Source organism: Tachypleus tridentatus, chromosome 2 (assembly GCF_004210375.1).
Source record: "Tachypleus tridentatus isolate NWPU-2018 chromosome 2, ASM421037v1, whole genome shotgun sequence".
Lineage (NCBI taxonomy): Eukaryota > Metazoa > Arthropoda > Merostomata > Xiphosura > Limulidae > Tachypleus > Tachypleus tridentatus.
In genome coordinates this window covers 33,911,313-33,927,220 of record NC_134826.1, presented here as the reverse complement: position 1 = coordinate 33,927,220, position 15,908 = coordinate 33,911,313, and the positions used below count along the sequence as shown (strand labels likewise).

General features: G+C 32.2%; 1 protein-coding gene across 3 annotated transcripts in view; it reads left to right on the top strand.

The window, feature by feature from the left end:
• The window catches only part of LOC143240623 (sushi, von Willebrand factor type A, EGF and pentraxin domain-containing protein 1-like), a 178,587-nt gene that overhangs the window by 131,336 nt on the left and 31,343 nt on the right, over positions 1 to 15,908 (top strand). For all 3 annotated transcript variants that reach the window (XR_013021864.1, XM_076483363.1, XM_076483377.1), the window contains 3 exons: positions 4,357 to 4,647; positions 7,671 to 7,829; positions 12,766 to 12,897. Coding sequence is in view for 2 of the 3 variants with exons in the window: in XM_076483363.1 (XP_076339478.1) it covers positions 4,357 to 4,647; positions 7,671 to 7,829; positions 12,766 to 12,897 (582 nt within the window). In the remaining variant the exon portion in view is untranslated. The remainder of the gene's footprint in view (positions 1 to 4,356; positions 4,648 to 7,670; positions 7,830 to 12,765; positions 12,898 to 15,908) is intronic.

Here is a 15,908-nt window from a genome sequence, read left to right as displayed (position 1 = left end):
CTAGTCCACAGCATGACAAGTTTCTGATGTTGGCTAAGGAGATGCAGGTTTTAATCTGATGGGAGCTGGACACTTTGGCTACTTCTTTGGCTCATTCTTCCTTTTCCCATGTGCATGCTTCTGAGGAAGTTTTTCATTGGGGGGATAATTTCAACTTTGTTTGTCTGATTACAGAAGAGTTTGGAAATAAGACCTTTCTTACAACTTATTTATCAAGTATGTTAAGTTTCAAATATTTCAACTTTAGTGATGTCGAGAAAACCCACTTGTAGAGATAGATATATGTAAAATTGGCTCGTTTAGGTTGAGAAAATATTTTACATAGAAGAGCGAACAACGTTTCGACCTTCTTTGGTCATCGTCAGGTTCACAAAGAAAGAAAGAGGTAACTGACCAGAAGCTGACCACACGTTTGGAAGGGGTTGTGTAACTGAGTGTCGGAATGTAGAGGGTGTGCTTAGATGTTTGAGTATATAATTTTATGTTATTTATTTTATTATTATTATTTATCATATTATTTTTAATATAGGTATAAAGGTGTTCCTTTGTATTGGTTGTTTGCTCCTACAGTGGTGCAAAAATATAGCAATATAAAATACTGTTGCACTGTTTAAACGTTTAGCAATACATATAGTGCAAATGAAGGTCAAGATAACTGTGTGATTAGAGGTAAGTAGCTAATGGAAGTACATTTTCAGTTTTAGAAAAATTCAACTTTCATGCTGATATATTATGTTGCTGGGGTATTTTATAATTGTGTGAATGAATCCCATAATTCAGTTAAGAAAAACCACATAGATGGCAGGTATCACTGATTAGTTGTCCTCCTTTAACTCAGGTTTTTTATTAGTAATGGCTACACCTAAACCACAGTAATCTTAGCATGAGTAACATAAAGTGCTGTTGAGATTAAAAATAGTAGATATCTGTGGTAGTCTCAATTTTTGTTTTTTTCAATTACAGGTAAATTACTCTTGTTATAACTGCTGTCAGGTTTTTTAAGACCAGATTCTCTATATAAGGTGTCTGTGACTTGGCAGTAAAATTTAGCTATAAACAACACAAGCTATCAACACAATCTGCTTGTTTAAAAATATTACGTTAAAAACAAATCAAACATATATGTTCATAATATATATGAACATAATTCATAAGTGAACTACATGACATTTAACTCATTAACAGTATTGTAAGCAAATTTACTACAAAATATCCCTTGTAAAAATAACTGACACTCATGCTACATGAGGCTTCTAAATTGTAATACACACATTAATATCAAGCTTAAACAGTCATATATCTAAAAATTAGCAGATGAATTTGTGTATATTTAAAATTTTACATGTTTCTAATGTTTGTAGTATATTGTTTATAAAAGCAATTCTTTTTACTTTTTTATCAACTTTCCTTTTTTGAAGCCAGATACTTGCCAGTATGTGTCTATTAAACTGAAAAATGTTTTTAGCTTATTGTTTATATAAAATATTTTCTTCTGTATTATCAAAAGATTTGTTTTTGTAGACAGATAATATATAACACAAGTCTGTTCAACTGTTAATTTTTTCCTCTAACATCAAATTAAAAAATGTAGGATAACAGATTTATGCACTATATCACAAACTATTTCAAACAATGTAACATAACATTTTGGGACAACATGGAACCTATTTGTCCATCTTGGCCATTCCACACTCTAAATTGGCATTAAAAAAAAAGAACTTGAAACCAATCCTCATCATTCATATACTTGTCAGACATTTTCTTAAACTCATTTAAATTAACTATCTCTGTAACAACTGAGGCAATCCATTCCAAAAGTCAATCACCTCGTTAGAGAAATGAAACTGTCTCAGCTGAAGCTGAGTCCTACCTTGCCAAGTTTTATACTTGTGTCACATAGTCCCACAATTCTCACAATTAAATATGAAAAACATATGATGCATCAACACTCTTAATTCCCTTTAAAACCTAAAGTACCTCAATCAGGTTTCCACCTAATTATTTTTTGAAGAGGAAACAATTTGAGAGATTTCAGCCTCTCCTCATATGACAACCCCTTCATCCCAGGCACCATTCTGGTAATCTTCCCTTCTGTGAACCCTTTCCAGCAGTTTGATGTCTTTCCTAAGGTAAGCCCAAGACTAAACATAAAATTCCAAAAGGGCCTAATCAGTGACCTGTAAAATAAAATTACAATCTATTTAAGACTTGTATTCAATATTTCTGTAGATACAACTTAAGATCCTAGTTGCTTACTACTACTAGCAACAGCACATTGCTTGGATAACTAATTGACTATTACCCCAAGATCTCTTTCTTTTATGACAGTGTTAAGGTTATTCCCATTTAATTGTACTTACAATTCAAATTACAATAACCCAAATGCATTATCTTGCATTTATTATAATTTAATTCCATCTGCCATTTATTTACCCAACACAATAAATTATCTAAATCCTTTTGTATAGCAACAGCATCCTCTTTACAGCTGGAAACACCAAAGACCTTAATATCATCTGCAAATTTAAGGAATTTATTGACTATTCCTTCATATATGCCACTGATGGACATTGAAAAGAGTAAAGATCCTGAAACTGAGTTCTGAGGTACCCCACTCGTGACATTAATCCAGTTTGATTGAACTCTATTTGTAACAACATTCTGCCTTCCTTCATCTAGCCATTCTTCTATCCAGTTAACAAACTTATCCCCTACATCAGTAGGGATAATTATTTTTACAAGCCTTTTGCATGGCACCTTGTCAGTTCCTTTCTGAAAATCCAGATACACCAAATCTACATTTTTATGCCTAATCAGCATAAGTAGAGACCCTTTTAAAGAATTTAAAAAGGTTTCTAAGGCAAGATTTTCCCTCAGCAAAACCATGTTGATCATCTAATAAGATTCTAAGCTTTGTTAAATGACTTTGCCAAGCACCTTTTAACAAACTTTCCAAAATTTTTTTCACAAGTGATATAAGAATAATGGGTCTGTAATTATGGGAACAACTTTTATCACATTTCTTGAAAAGAGGAATTACATTAGCCACTTTCTAATCCTCTGTTACCTGCCCATTTTTCAATGACTGACAAAAAAAAGTAGTAATTGGCTCACATATCAAATCTGAATATTTAATGTTCAATTATATTTCTTTCATAAACATCTTTACTTAGTCTTAAAACAGTTTTGTTGAAAATATTTGAATTTGTTTTAAATGTGTTCAGTAATTTTTATGGAAAATTAAGTACAACTTTATATTGAAGGATATGGTATTTATTTTCCTGTACTGATTAATGTTTGAGTTGGAAGTAGTAAAGTTTTATTTTGTAATTTGTTTTTAGACATTTTGGTAAAAAAAAATGATACACCTTAAAATTTTATGGTTATAATATAATTAATCAGAGATTGGGATTTGCTGTTTTTAATGCACTCCTACCTCAGGATTTTGTTTACTTATTTGACTTCATTTGGATGTAATTATTTAATTTCACTAAAATTTATTCAATGTATGTGAATGGTTGCTGACTATGTCACATCTTCCATTGCATTGTTCAGGTTTTCTGAAGTTAAGTATAATAGCCTCAACTAGTAACATATTAAATTGAAACTATAATTTAGCTTAGCAAGATGATTATAGTTATTATATTGCTATAAAATGTGGACTGATAGACAGTGTATCCCTACTGCAATGTGGGTCCTATTCTGCAGTCACCTCCAAAACCTAGAATACATTTTAAAATCCCATATTGTAACTTATATCCTAGGATCTTTTAAAAATATGCAGCATATTTTGTTTAATTTTAATGTGTTTTGTTTATGGCTTAAAAATTTATGGTTATAATATAATCAATCAGGGGTTGGGATTTGCTGTTTTTAAAGCAGTTCATCCTCATGACTTTGTTTACTTATTTGGTTTCATTTGGATGTAATTATTTAATTTCAATAATATATATACATATATTTTGCTTGTATATTAGTTTTTAATTGTTGTGTGCAGTATAGTTTTGGATATGTAGCAATAAAAAGTTATTGGCTTAGTGGCTCTTCTTAACTTATGTAAGTTTCAACCTGTTTGATATTTCTTCACAACCTTTATTGTTGATGATGTACATAGACTTTCAAATTTTCTGGAAAGTTTCTCCAACAAAACACCTACAACATGGGCCAAGAAAAATAGTAAAAACACATTTATTACTTTTCTTAGAAGATAAAAATTACTTTCTAGAATTAATATTATTGAAAATGTTCTTCTATATGAATTTTGTTTTAAAAGTTTTGTAAGTTTGTATCTAAAATAAATAAATATATATTCACATATTTTATTTCTATATTCATTTATGGGCTTCCTACATGCAGAAGAAACAGAAGACAGGACTGAGGCAGAAATATTTACTGGAAATCATACTTTAGAACCAACTACGAATCAAGAGCTCCAAAAACATTGCAAATTAGGATTTTATGATCAGGATTTGAGGATATTTAGTGAAGGGCATTCTGTAAAAATGGGAGATCTTATTCCAGATGGAGCCAGTATTATTTTTCATTGTCATCCTGTTGGAAGGAGCCGTTTATTTGGCATTAAGAAAACATATTGCCATAAAGGAGAATGGAATGATATTACTTTTCCATCTTGTCAGACTAACAATGGTAAGTTTATGGTAGTTCATAGAATGGCTGACTTTTTTAAGAACAAAAATTCAGATCATATATCAATCTCTTGACTAATATGAGATGTAATAGCAGCTGTGGCTATTGAGAATTTCCTCTTGTTTTTTGATAGTTTTCAATACCATTGTTTAAAATCATTTGAAACCTTAGAACCTTTCATTCTCACTTTCTTTTACTTTTAAGTTCTGCACATAAGAATATAATATATTAGTATGTTAACTAAAGTTATTAATATCTTGGTCTCATTCATTTTTCATATACATTTAAGCTTTTAAAGCTTATATGAAGTTATAACTTATTTTAATTAATGAAGTTTTTACATCCACCATATGATGTGGCATGTCTTCATGGTTAGGGAATTTGATTCACAATTTGTGGACAAAATTTTGAATTCCACCACCAGACATGCTCTCCCTTTCAACTGTGGGAACATTCTAAGGTGATGATCAATCCCAATATTCTTTGATAAAACCTTCCCTCTAGTCTGTCACTTCTAAATTAGGGATGGTTTCTGGAAATAACCTTCAAGTAGTTTTGCATCAAATTCAATAAACAAGCAATATGCTCTTGGTAATGACATGGCAAACTGTAGTTTAAGTTGTATCTACAGAAATACTGAATACCAGTCTATACACGTTATAATGTCATCATATAGGTTATTGGTTAAGCCAGATTTGGAGTGTTGTGTTCAGTCTTGGGCTTTATACCTCAGAAAAAACATTCAATAGTTTGAAAGTGTTTAGAAGAGGTCTGCTACGATAATACCTGGGATGGAAAGGCTATCAAGAGGAGAAGTTAAAATCTCTGAACTTACTTTTTCTTGCAGAAAGAAGAGTTAGAAGGGGTTCTGATTGAGGTGTATAAGATTGCTAATATTAACTAATCTTTTTCACATTTAATGGTAAGAATTGCAAGACTCTGGGACAAAAATATAAATTTGGGGAGGAAAGAAGTTATATGCAGATAAAATAGCTTTATTTTTCTAACTTTGTAAATGCTTTCAGATGTGAGGGATGCAGTTAATTTAAAGGAAAGCTTGATAAACATTTGAATGATAAGGACTTTCCTTCCTTTTTTTTAATAATTTAATTTAGTAGATACAGCAGCCTAGGTAAACCAAAAAGGTCCATTGTTGTTCTTTATTAGTATTTTATGTTAAACAAACAATTTTGTATTACACATGTTTTATACACCTTAGCTACAGAAAATGTTTGTTCAGCAAGTTGTTTATTGCTTTCTTGTCTGTATGTTCCAGCTAATTGCACAAAATGCTTGCAAGGAATTGAATGAAGCCTCATTAATTAACAAACATTGAAAAGGTGGATAAACATAACTGAAACACTTTAAATTTAAACTAAATATTAAATAATCTGTTATTCTGATTAATACTGGTTTATTATTTATGTAGATATAATTCTGTATAGCACTATACATATGCTCTGCATTATTTGAATTTGTGATAATTTTAAAATATATCATAACAGAGCTTAGAGTGTATAGTTTCAATTAATTAGCATTTTGCTGGTGACATTTGTTAGGTCTAAATATTTTTCCACATAGATTTATAAGAACATCTTTATTTATGAAAAGTACAGTAATTAGTGTTAATAGCTATTAGTACCTTTTTAAGTTGGTTTCTCAATAAGAAAGTGTTTTGTTTCTTCAGTTTTCACACCAATAAGAGCTATTAAGATTTAATCTATGGATACTTTGAGTTATTTAGATCATTTGAATTTGTGGTACTTCAAAAAATACAAGGAATTTTAAAATCATATAGAACTATAGCTCTGACACTTATTGTTTAAATTTAATATTTTTACCTTTAGTGCTATCCTCACAGAATATTGATATGGAACACATTCAAATATCAAGGCAAAAATGTGTGCTTATAAACCCCACAGTTGTGTGATATTTCACAGCTGAAGTTATTTTCTAGAATATGGTACTTTAGTATTTCTAAAATAGAGATACACGAATATTGAACAATTTTAAACTTAAGCTACACAAAACATTTCAGTGAGTTGAGAGTAAAGAAGGTAATAGTAGTTTAAGTGTTCATTCTTGAATACTCTAGATCAAATTATTTAAATATTTTTTACAAAGCTGACATGCATTTCATTGCTAACTTTCTGACTAAAACAAAACATTTACCATTTTAACATTGTGATTAAACCAAAATATCAAAGATTTGATTAAAAATACTGCCATAGTTAATTTACTTTATAGAGTTTCTGGTTTAGTTTTATAAGACACAATAGTGTTTATTAAGGCAAACTAACCTATGAGTGGCAATTCAGAATTCAGAAGTTACCCAAAAGCTGAGCTTTAATAACAGTACACCATCTCTAGTTGATGTACAGTTAAAATGCATACATTTTAAAACTTCTAAAGTGAAAAGAACCAGGGTTTGCTTCCTTGCAAGCCCTTAAATTAACTCAGTGATTTATCACTGTTTAATTCTTTCTATCTGGATTGATATTTATTAATATAAAGTAACTTGTGAAATTACTTTTCAAGAATATAAGTCAGTATATTTTGATATATTACACAGTTTTGGCTAATTGTCATAAAACAATTCAGTTAATCAAAGTAGGAGTATGAAAATAAACGAAATAGTAGCACAGCTAGTCTTCCAGTATAACTCTTTTAAAATAATAAATAATCTTGATCATTATCATTAACTATTTCTTCAAGGTTTGGTTGATGCCAAAACAGATTTTGAACCTGTGACAAAATGAATATAGATTGTCCTGATCAGCCTACTGAGCTTCTTGTGATTACTACACCTAACATTCTTTTACTTTATATCCACATTATATTAGAATAAAGTCAGTTTTGTGATCTTTCTGAACATCACATAAGCTTTACCATGTTGTAACTTTCTATTTAAAGAAATATATATTTCTCACATCACAATTGTAAAAATAGATTATTTTTCCATGAACACAAACGTGTGCTATTTCATGAGTTGGATTTTCATTCATTTATTTAATTTTGTTTAGCTTTCGATGATGTTTTTATTGACTTCAGTGAAGAAGGAATAGTTTCTGAAGGTGGAATTATTATATTTCCTCATAATAAAAAACTATACCTTAATTGCCATACTGTAGAAGAAAGGAACTACAAGAATGCAGTGTTTCAAACTGATGTCCAGGGTGTTCGTAAGTAGCTTAATTTTACATAAGATTGCTTTGCTATTAGAAACTAATTATTGTGAATATTTTTATATAGCTTAATGAGGCAAAGGTTGCATTTTTTTTCTCACTCATATACAAATTTTTCTAACTAACATTTTTATGTCATATTTTATACATGTATACTTTTACATGTTAGTCCTTCTTTGTTGTTTTAATTAGTATATATAAATTTTGAGACAAGGCATCAGTTTTTTACTAGCTGATATTTATTGTTTTTTTGTTTGTACTCAACACTTCAGTTTAGTCTTTCTGATTAGTTTGGAGAAACAAACTCTTTTCACCACCTGTGGTCTTGACTGAATTAAAAGGAATTGATGAAATTTTGAATTAATCTAAAAGTGTAAATTGTGTATATAAGTTATAAAGTTTAGGAATAATTTTTATGTGAAAATCTATTAATAATAATTATGAGCAATTGTTAGATGAAATGTCGAAAGAACCCTTTGGGCAGATTTTTTGTTCTTATTTAATCTCTCTGTAATAGTTAATAACACTAAGGTTGTATTTATCAAACAGTGAATTAGTACTAGGGTGCAAAATATTAAAGATTTATTAAATACAATACAAGCTTTACAAAACTAAACACTAGTAAAGAAGTGCCTTCTCAGAAAAATCCAAATGAATATTTCAAACTCCAAATCTAACTCAAATACAAGAAATACAAATGAAGTATTATTATTGTTAATAACCTGCACAAAATAACAGTAAGAGAAATAATAGTAAGTCAGAAAAAAATTAAAAGTGGAAAATCTAATTCATAAGGCTATTCACAATAACAGTGTAAGAAATTAGTGAATAAAACATCAGTCAAGTAATCTTTCACTTTGCAGAAATTGTATGTATTTTGACAGACCTTTTGCTCTAGCACCATGAGTATATATATGCATGTCTTACTGGTCAGTAGTTAGTGTAACATGACAATGAAATAAGAGTGAAAATAATTTAATCCACATCCCTTTTTACTGGTCTTAAATGGGTTTCCACTAAGAAAAATGTGTGATAACATTCCATTTGCACACTTTGCATTTTCCATGCTTATGCCAATGAGGCCTTTCTCTATCAGAGCTCATGAGGAAGACATTGTTACAATATGAAAACCATCAGTTGAATAGACAAAAAACTTATAGATTTATATCACCTTAGCTTGCAAAATGAACTCAATGTTCTTGTATAAAATTCCTATATCCATTCTAAATACCATTATTGCAATATATTGTTTTCTTAATTTTTATCAGCAATCCATAACTCTTATGAACAATATGGAAAAGATAGAACATTACATAGTTCATACTTTATCCCCAGCCTTTTCTATTGCTCCTAGTTTGAGCCTTTTCTGGTTGACTAGGAATTTGTTCATCATTTTCCATTTACAGAATTTGCCAATCATGACCATTCCTGTTGCATAGTGTCTTCTAGACCTAATTCAGTCTTCACAAAATTATTCCTCCAGTTTGTGATGTTTTCTGTATGCCACTTAATTCTTACTTATTTCTTTTAGTTTACCCTCCTCCCCTGATTTACTGGTTCATACTGATAATTTAGCCTCACTGTTATGTGGAGGGGATTAGCATGCGATGCCCCCTAAGAGTTATTTCACCATTTCCTCTCTTTGGGTTGTCTATCAGTTTTACATTAGTAGTTTATAGATTTCTCATTGCCTGTTTAGGGGATGACTCTGAATTATACATCTTACCCAGGTGGTTTCCTTATTTCTGGACATCAGAGGTCATGACACTATATTGGCTCAGGTCCATTTATCCTAAAAGTATCTTAGAGTTTTCAGTATGGTTCCATTTTGGTGTCTTTGTCTTTGATACACTCCTGAAACTTATGAAGCCCTGGGTGTCATCAGTCTACCAATATGTCACACTCACAAATATTGTAGCCATCTGTTTTATTTGCCTTCATCTTCCCATCCCCTATAATAACCATCTGTAGCTTCTTATTTTCCCATTTTGTTCCCTTCTCCTTGAACTCCCATGGTCAACCAACATTTGTCAGAACTGCCTTCTTGTTGTCCCCAAGACAACTAAATATTGACAGCTGGTAATTTATTGTTATTGCTTCAGTCTTTTCCTGTGAGTATCAAGGTCTACCTTGGAGTCCTTCTTTCTTGAGATGGATATTTTATCCTGGGTTGTTTATATCATCCATGAATGTCTCCTATGCTTATCTCATATGAAATTGTCATCTCATTGTTCCATCTTTCTCTTTTGTTTGTCCATCTTGGATTGGGTTAATAAATTTCTTGCCTTCCCTTTGGACTTGCTTTGACACTTTTCTTGTGTGGTCAAATTGTATGGCACTTTACACTTTACTTCTTAGCTAGCTCCATTTATCCATTTTATTTATAGTGTAGATGATGTAAGTGGCAGGTCTTTCACTGTTGGTATACTACCAGGGGGTTTTCTGCTGAAAAGCCTACTCTAGTTTGTATGGCATAAATTTTCATCTGGCTTTTGGACTGTGGTTCTTCATTCTCCTTGCTTTTTGCATATCAGGTGGTTTTTATGACATAATGCCCATTTTTACAATGCCTAGGTGTTTCTATTTTCCCTGGTCTTCCCATGCTCATGCATTTCTTCTTATTATGTCACCATCACAAGTGTCTTACCTTTCTGAATTGGGTCATTCATGTGTTCAACTTTTTCCTTACTTTAGCTCAGTCTGTAGCACTTCCTACAATTCAATGTTTTATCTTCCCTATACTACATAATTCCTTCTCTTAACATTTGAACATGACCAGTTATATATTTTTTTTACTTCTCTTTCCTTTATCTGGTTCATATCTCCTTCTGTAGGTTCATATCTGGTTCATATCTACTTCTTGGCAGCTCTGGAGGGCTGTTGCTCCTTTTTCTTCTATTCATTCCCTTTTCTTTCCCATCTTATACCCTTCATTGGATTAAAATAGACTTGTGTGTCTGGTCAGGCTCTTTGTTCTTCTTGAACCCATTTTACCACCTTCTTAGATGCATTATTTTGTCTCTTTTTCATCATTGCTTTTGACTCTCACTCTGTCTCTTTACCAATGGTGTCCACCTTTTTATTTGAATAACTAATTCTTCCTTATGACCTTTTTTCACTCATCCTTCCATTCAATATTACACATTACTGTTTCCCTTGCTTCTCATCTTCATTGTACAATGCAGGAGCTTCTGAATTCTGACATGTGGATCATTCCTGTATCTTTTCATCTCCTGCTGTCTACATCATCTTGTAGTTTTCTCCTTATTGGGATTTAATCTACCATTCTTAATAATTCAGTGCAACTTTACCTGGTAAAATTTCTTCATCCTTTTTTTTTCTTTCAGGGGCCATGGACTACATAGGTAAAACAGGAGCTTGCTGCCCATTACTGCCATACCTTGTCCTTATGTTAAATAAATTTGTATGATCTGCTTTCTATTGATGACATTCCTACAGACTCTCCAATTCATTGTCAATCTCTTTCCTTCTCGAACAGAGTATGGGAGTCCTTGCCACTTGGGCAGTTGACCATGGAGACACCCTCCTGAATGAGCTCCATAATAAACAGGTTAAAACTATTCAATTGAAAGTAGCATCGTAGTGTCCTGCTGGTAATTTCTATAGGATTTGAGCCATCACCTTGTAGGTTGGCATGGCTTTCTGAACACATTTACATGACTGGAGTTGAGCTGTCTCCTTTTTGGATGATGTGGCCTTTTCATATGTGTAACATACTGGCTGGAGATGAGATGTCACATTCCTTGTGGACATGGCCTCCTAATACTACCTGCACAAATATTGAAGTTGAGCCATCACTTAAATGGATGGCCTCTTGATATAGACACTAGAGTTGGACCATTGCAGTTGCAGTTCATCACTTTGATTGGAAGCTCTTGCCCTACATGGAAGTTAGTTTTTGGATTTGAGTGAACCAATCATCATAAGTCCACATATAAGTTGATTCCATGCAATAGACATTTTTTTGATACTGGATTACAATTCACAGATTGATATATATGAGTGATGGTCCTTGTGGCATACCCAGAAATAGGTGTGGGTCTCAATCCCCAATTATTCAGTTTGAGGTGAAGACAGTATGATCATCAACCAACTTTTGCATGGACGTTGGTGCCCTGTGAGGAGGTTTTGGATGTAGTTGGCTTACTGAGTATATCCCACCACACCCTAGCCACTTTACTCCTCATATTGTCTACCTTTGTGTATTACATACACTATACATGAGTGTGTCTAGTTCAAAAATTGTGTGATTCTCCTCTTCTGATTATCAGATCTTTCTTTGTCAGGGTACTCTTCAGATGCTTTCAAGGGTATTTCTGTCATTCCCGTGCACTGGTCCCTCCTTTTTACTGTGGGATTCTAGCTAGTCTTATGAATGGAGGTAAGTACCATATTGAAAGGCATGTGGGATGAATAAAATAAAAGTTCAGTTGCCACAGCACTGAACAAAGAATAAGTTAGATACTTGTCACCATTGAACTTATCATACAAGTTCAATAATTACTAATGCTCCAACACTGAAGTTATTATAAGGTTTGAGTGCTGTAGTGCTGAGATATTTATGGAACCTATCAAATATCAAAGAATATTTAGTATGAAATAATTGAAACTTTAACTATTTTGTTTCACTGAAGTGCTATTTTAACTTCATATGAGTTAATTTTTATTTTTATTTTACTTTCGTACTATTTTTTTCATACCAGTTTGTTTAAAATTGTATAAAATAATGGTATTTCATATATAATCTTTAAAAAAACAAGATGGTTTAACTAACAAAATATAATAACTTAAATTGACTTTGTTATGTAAAAAGTATTAAATATTTATTTTTCTGCCAATAATGTTATCATAATAGCTTTTAAGGATGTCTTAGTTAATAATTCTCTCTCTCTCTCTTTCTATATATTTACAGGATCAAAAGTGTGTTGGAGGTTTAGGTGTAAATATGTCTACATACAATTATATACCAGTGAGGAAGATTCTGGGAATTATACCTGTGGCATTCCAGGAGGAAAGTCTGTCTCAGTGCAGATCTCGATTCAAAGTATGGACTTTGGTTTAATTTTCTATTTTACATTAATTATTAAAGATATATATGGTACTTTAGGTACAATATAAATTAGGTTGTTAGAAGTAAGCCTGTATCTCAATTCACATCACAGTCAAGGTAATCATGATATTATAAAAATATATCAGTTCAAAAAGTCTTGATAGAAATTAATAAAAAGGTTGTTGGGTTTCAATTCATTTCTATCGAGACTTCTTGAACCTATCTGTTTTTCTAACATCATGAATGTACCACCATATGAGGAACGTGGACCCAGTTTAGGTGATTATGCTTCTTTATTTCCTCACATAGGCATTTTAGGTGATTTAATGCTTAAGCATCTCCACAAACACTTAACCTTTATTAATGGACACACAGTCCTGTCAAAATTCATCACTGGAGCTCATATAAATGATGCTAAAGCAATGACCAGCTTTCTTCTAAAAATCTGTCTGATTTCTTATAATTCACTTTGATACTAACGACCTGAAGCAATCTAATAAGACTACTTCTCCGAACTTGAAAATACAGTTGCACATATCTCCAGCCTCAGACCACACATTAAACTGACTATCTCTAGTGTAATATATAGAAATGTGAACATACACACTTTCAGTGATTACAACAGACAAAACAGCACAATAATTAAACAGCTCAAAAAACAAAATTCAACATTTTAATTAATTAACCACAAAACTAAACAGACTTAACTCCCAACTGGCCATCATTAACCTCATAAACCTGATACCATTCACTAATTTTCTTGCATGAAATGATCTTCATCTCAGCTTTTTTTATATTTTTACCCTGGCCTCAAACTTCAAGTACTTTATTTCCCATAGCATTTTCCTACGCTTGTCTTCCTCGTCTAAGTCACCCAATCATATTATGTTCATACTTATAACAATTTTTCTACCCTTCCCTGTCAAATTCTATATTTTTCCCTTTCTCAGAAGCTACTAACATCTCTCACAATAATACCCATATTACTCAACCTATGAAACTAAAAACTCAATCACTTTAACTGTGGTCCTTCAAGTTCTGCTAGAGGCCAAATACAAATCACACTTCCCTGAAAATATCACATTCCACAAATAGCAACATTCACAAAATATTCATATGCTCGGATCATAAAAATATTTTCAGATCAAGAATTTAGAATTTTCAAGTTGTTCTAAATAGAATTAGTAAACAAAGGAATTTGGTTGGACTCGAGACTGTAAGACCATTCAGAAAGAAACCTTCATCATATAAGTACAGTACAGTGTCTTGTAACAAGTGAAAAGCCATGAACACAAAAGTCAGTGGTAAAATTCATCCATGTGTCCCAAGCAACTGTATACAGTAAAGAATAATTTCTGACTGGAAACTCAATATATCATGAGTACACTAATTACTTTCATAATATATAATTACAGCTATTACATACCTGAAGCAGCTGGAGAATGATACAAGTATTTATGCTATTTCAAATGAAGGCAATACTGCTCAAGTCACTAGATACAGTCCCTGTAGATTTCTGTGCAATCAAACTGTTAAAACAGGTAGTATCTAAGAAACTGTCTTTTTTTGCACACAAAACTAAGTATGGTAACTTGCTGGATGGAGAGGTTTGCTCTTACCATCGCAGCCTTATGAGCATTTTGCAGTTAAAACTATGCTGTATGGTTGTTGTTAAGATGCATGGTTGCCAGACAGAGTATGGCCAGATGTTTGGACAGTAAGACATTGTAAGAATCTAAAACAGTTTTAGCATACAGTATTCAAACTCTGATCTTCAAGCAGCTTAATAAAATGACAATGACAAGCAAGTACACAGAAATCATAATGACTATATAATATAGTTTGATTAATTGGTGCTGTAAATTTAATGTCATAGATAGATATGAAAAATAATGGACTGCAAAAGTACAACCATGCACTGATGTGATGGACTATTTCCAAAATCTTCATCTTGCAGCAAGTTCATGGATGAGAAGCATGACCCACGAATTCCTCAGCTTTCGACCCTGTCTTGCCTCTGAACTTTGACTCATAGAAAACACGAACTACTGAGTGTCATGTGGTAATTTGCATTATGGAGGTGTTGAGAACTTGTGGAGAAATTTATCTTGAGCACCATGATTATTGATAGTCAGTAGATTTGAACCTCACATTATATTATTGTCACCTGTGGTCAGGAAGAAGGTGAAGTCCACCAGCATTAGATGTCTGTTACCAGCAGAAACAGTATGTACTGGCTGAAGGAAATAGTATGACTTGATCCTTCATGAGAACAGAATTATAAATAGAACCACTAAGGGTTGTGTGGAGACCCAACACCAAACAGTTTTCTACAACAATAACCTACCTTTATGTATAAAGATAGGGTTCATATAATCTTGGCACCAAAACAAGCCATTGTCTCTGACTCTTTGGGTGTCTCACATATAAGACAGCTGATATGCTACTGGTAGCAAGGTGAAGCAGTATAACTCATTTGATGATCAAAAGGATAATGAAGAAGAACCTGCACTACTTTCTACATTTTCAATAAATTAATTTTTCTGGAAGAAATAGACTAGACAACAGGAGATACAATTACTGGTGCTGTATATGAATGGCTTAGAGTTTGATTCATCGGGGGATTTTGAAGAGGAGTGCTTCAGTTGATAGGATACTGTTGTATGCTAATCTTTTGACCCAGTTTTGTTAGAGAATTGAGCAGATTTGTTGAGCTAAGTTCAAGCTCAAGCAAGGAAGGCCCAAATAACCTGCATATCATCTTAGTTGCTTTTGTGAAAATTAAAAAAGAAATCTATGATGATTCTACATCAACCAGATTAACCTTTGGAATCGTCTACATTGTTTGAAACATATTGTTGACCCAAAGTTCTATTGTCATAAGCACCTTTCCATGTTTTAGCACAGCTACAATTGATACCAGTGAGTGGTCAGGACTTTTTCTGGCCTCTATGATGATTTTGACACAGCAGAGCAGTTACCCCTCTAGAGCAGTGATGTGGAAA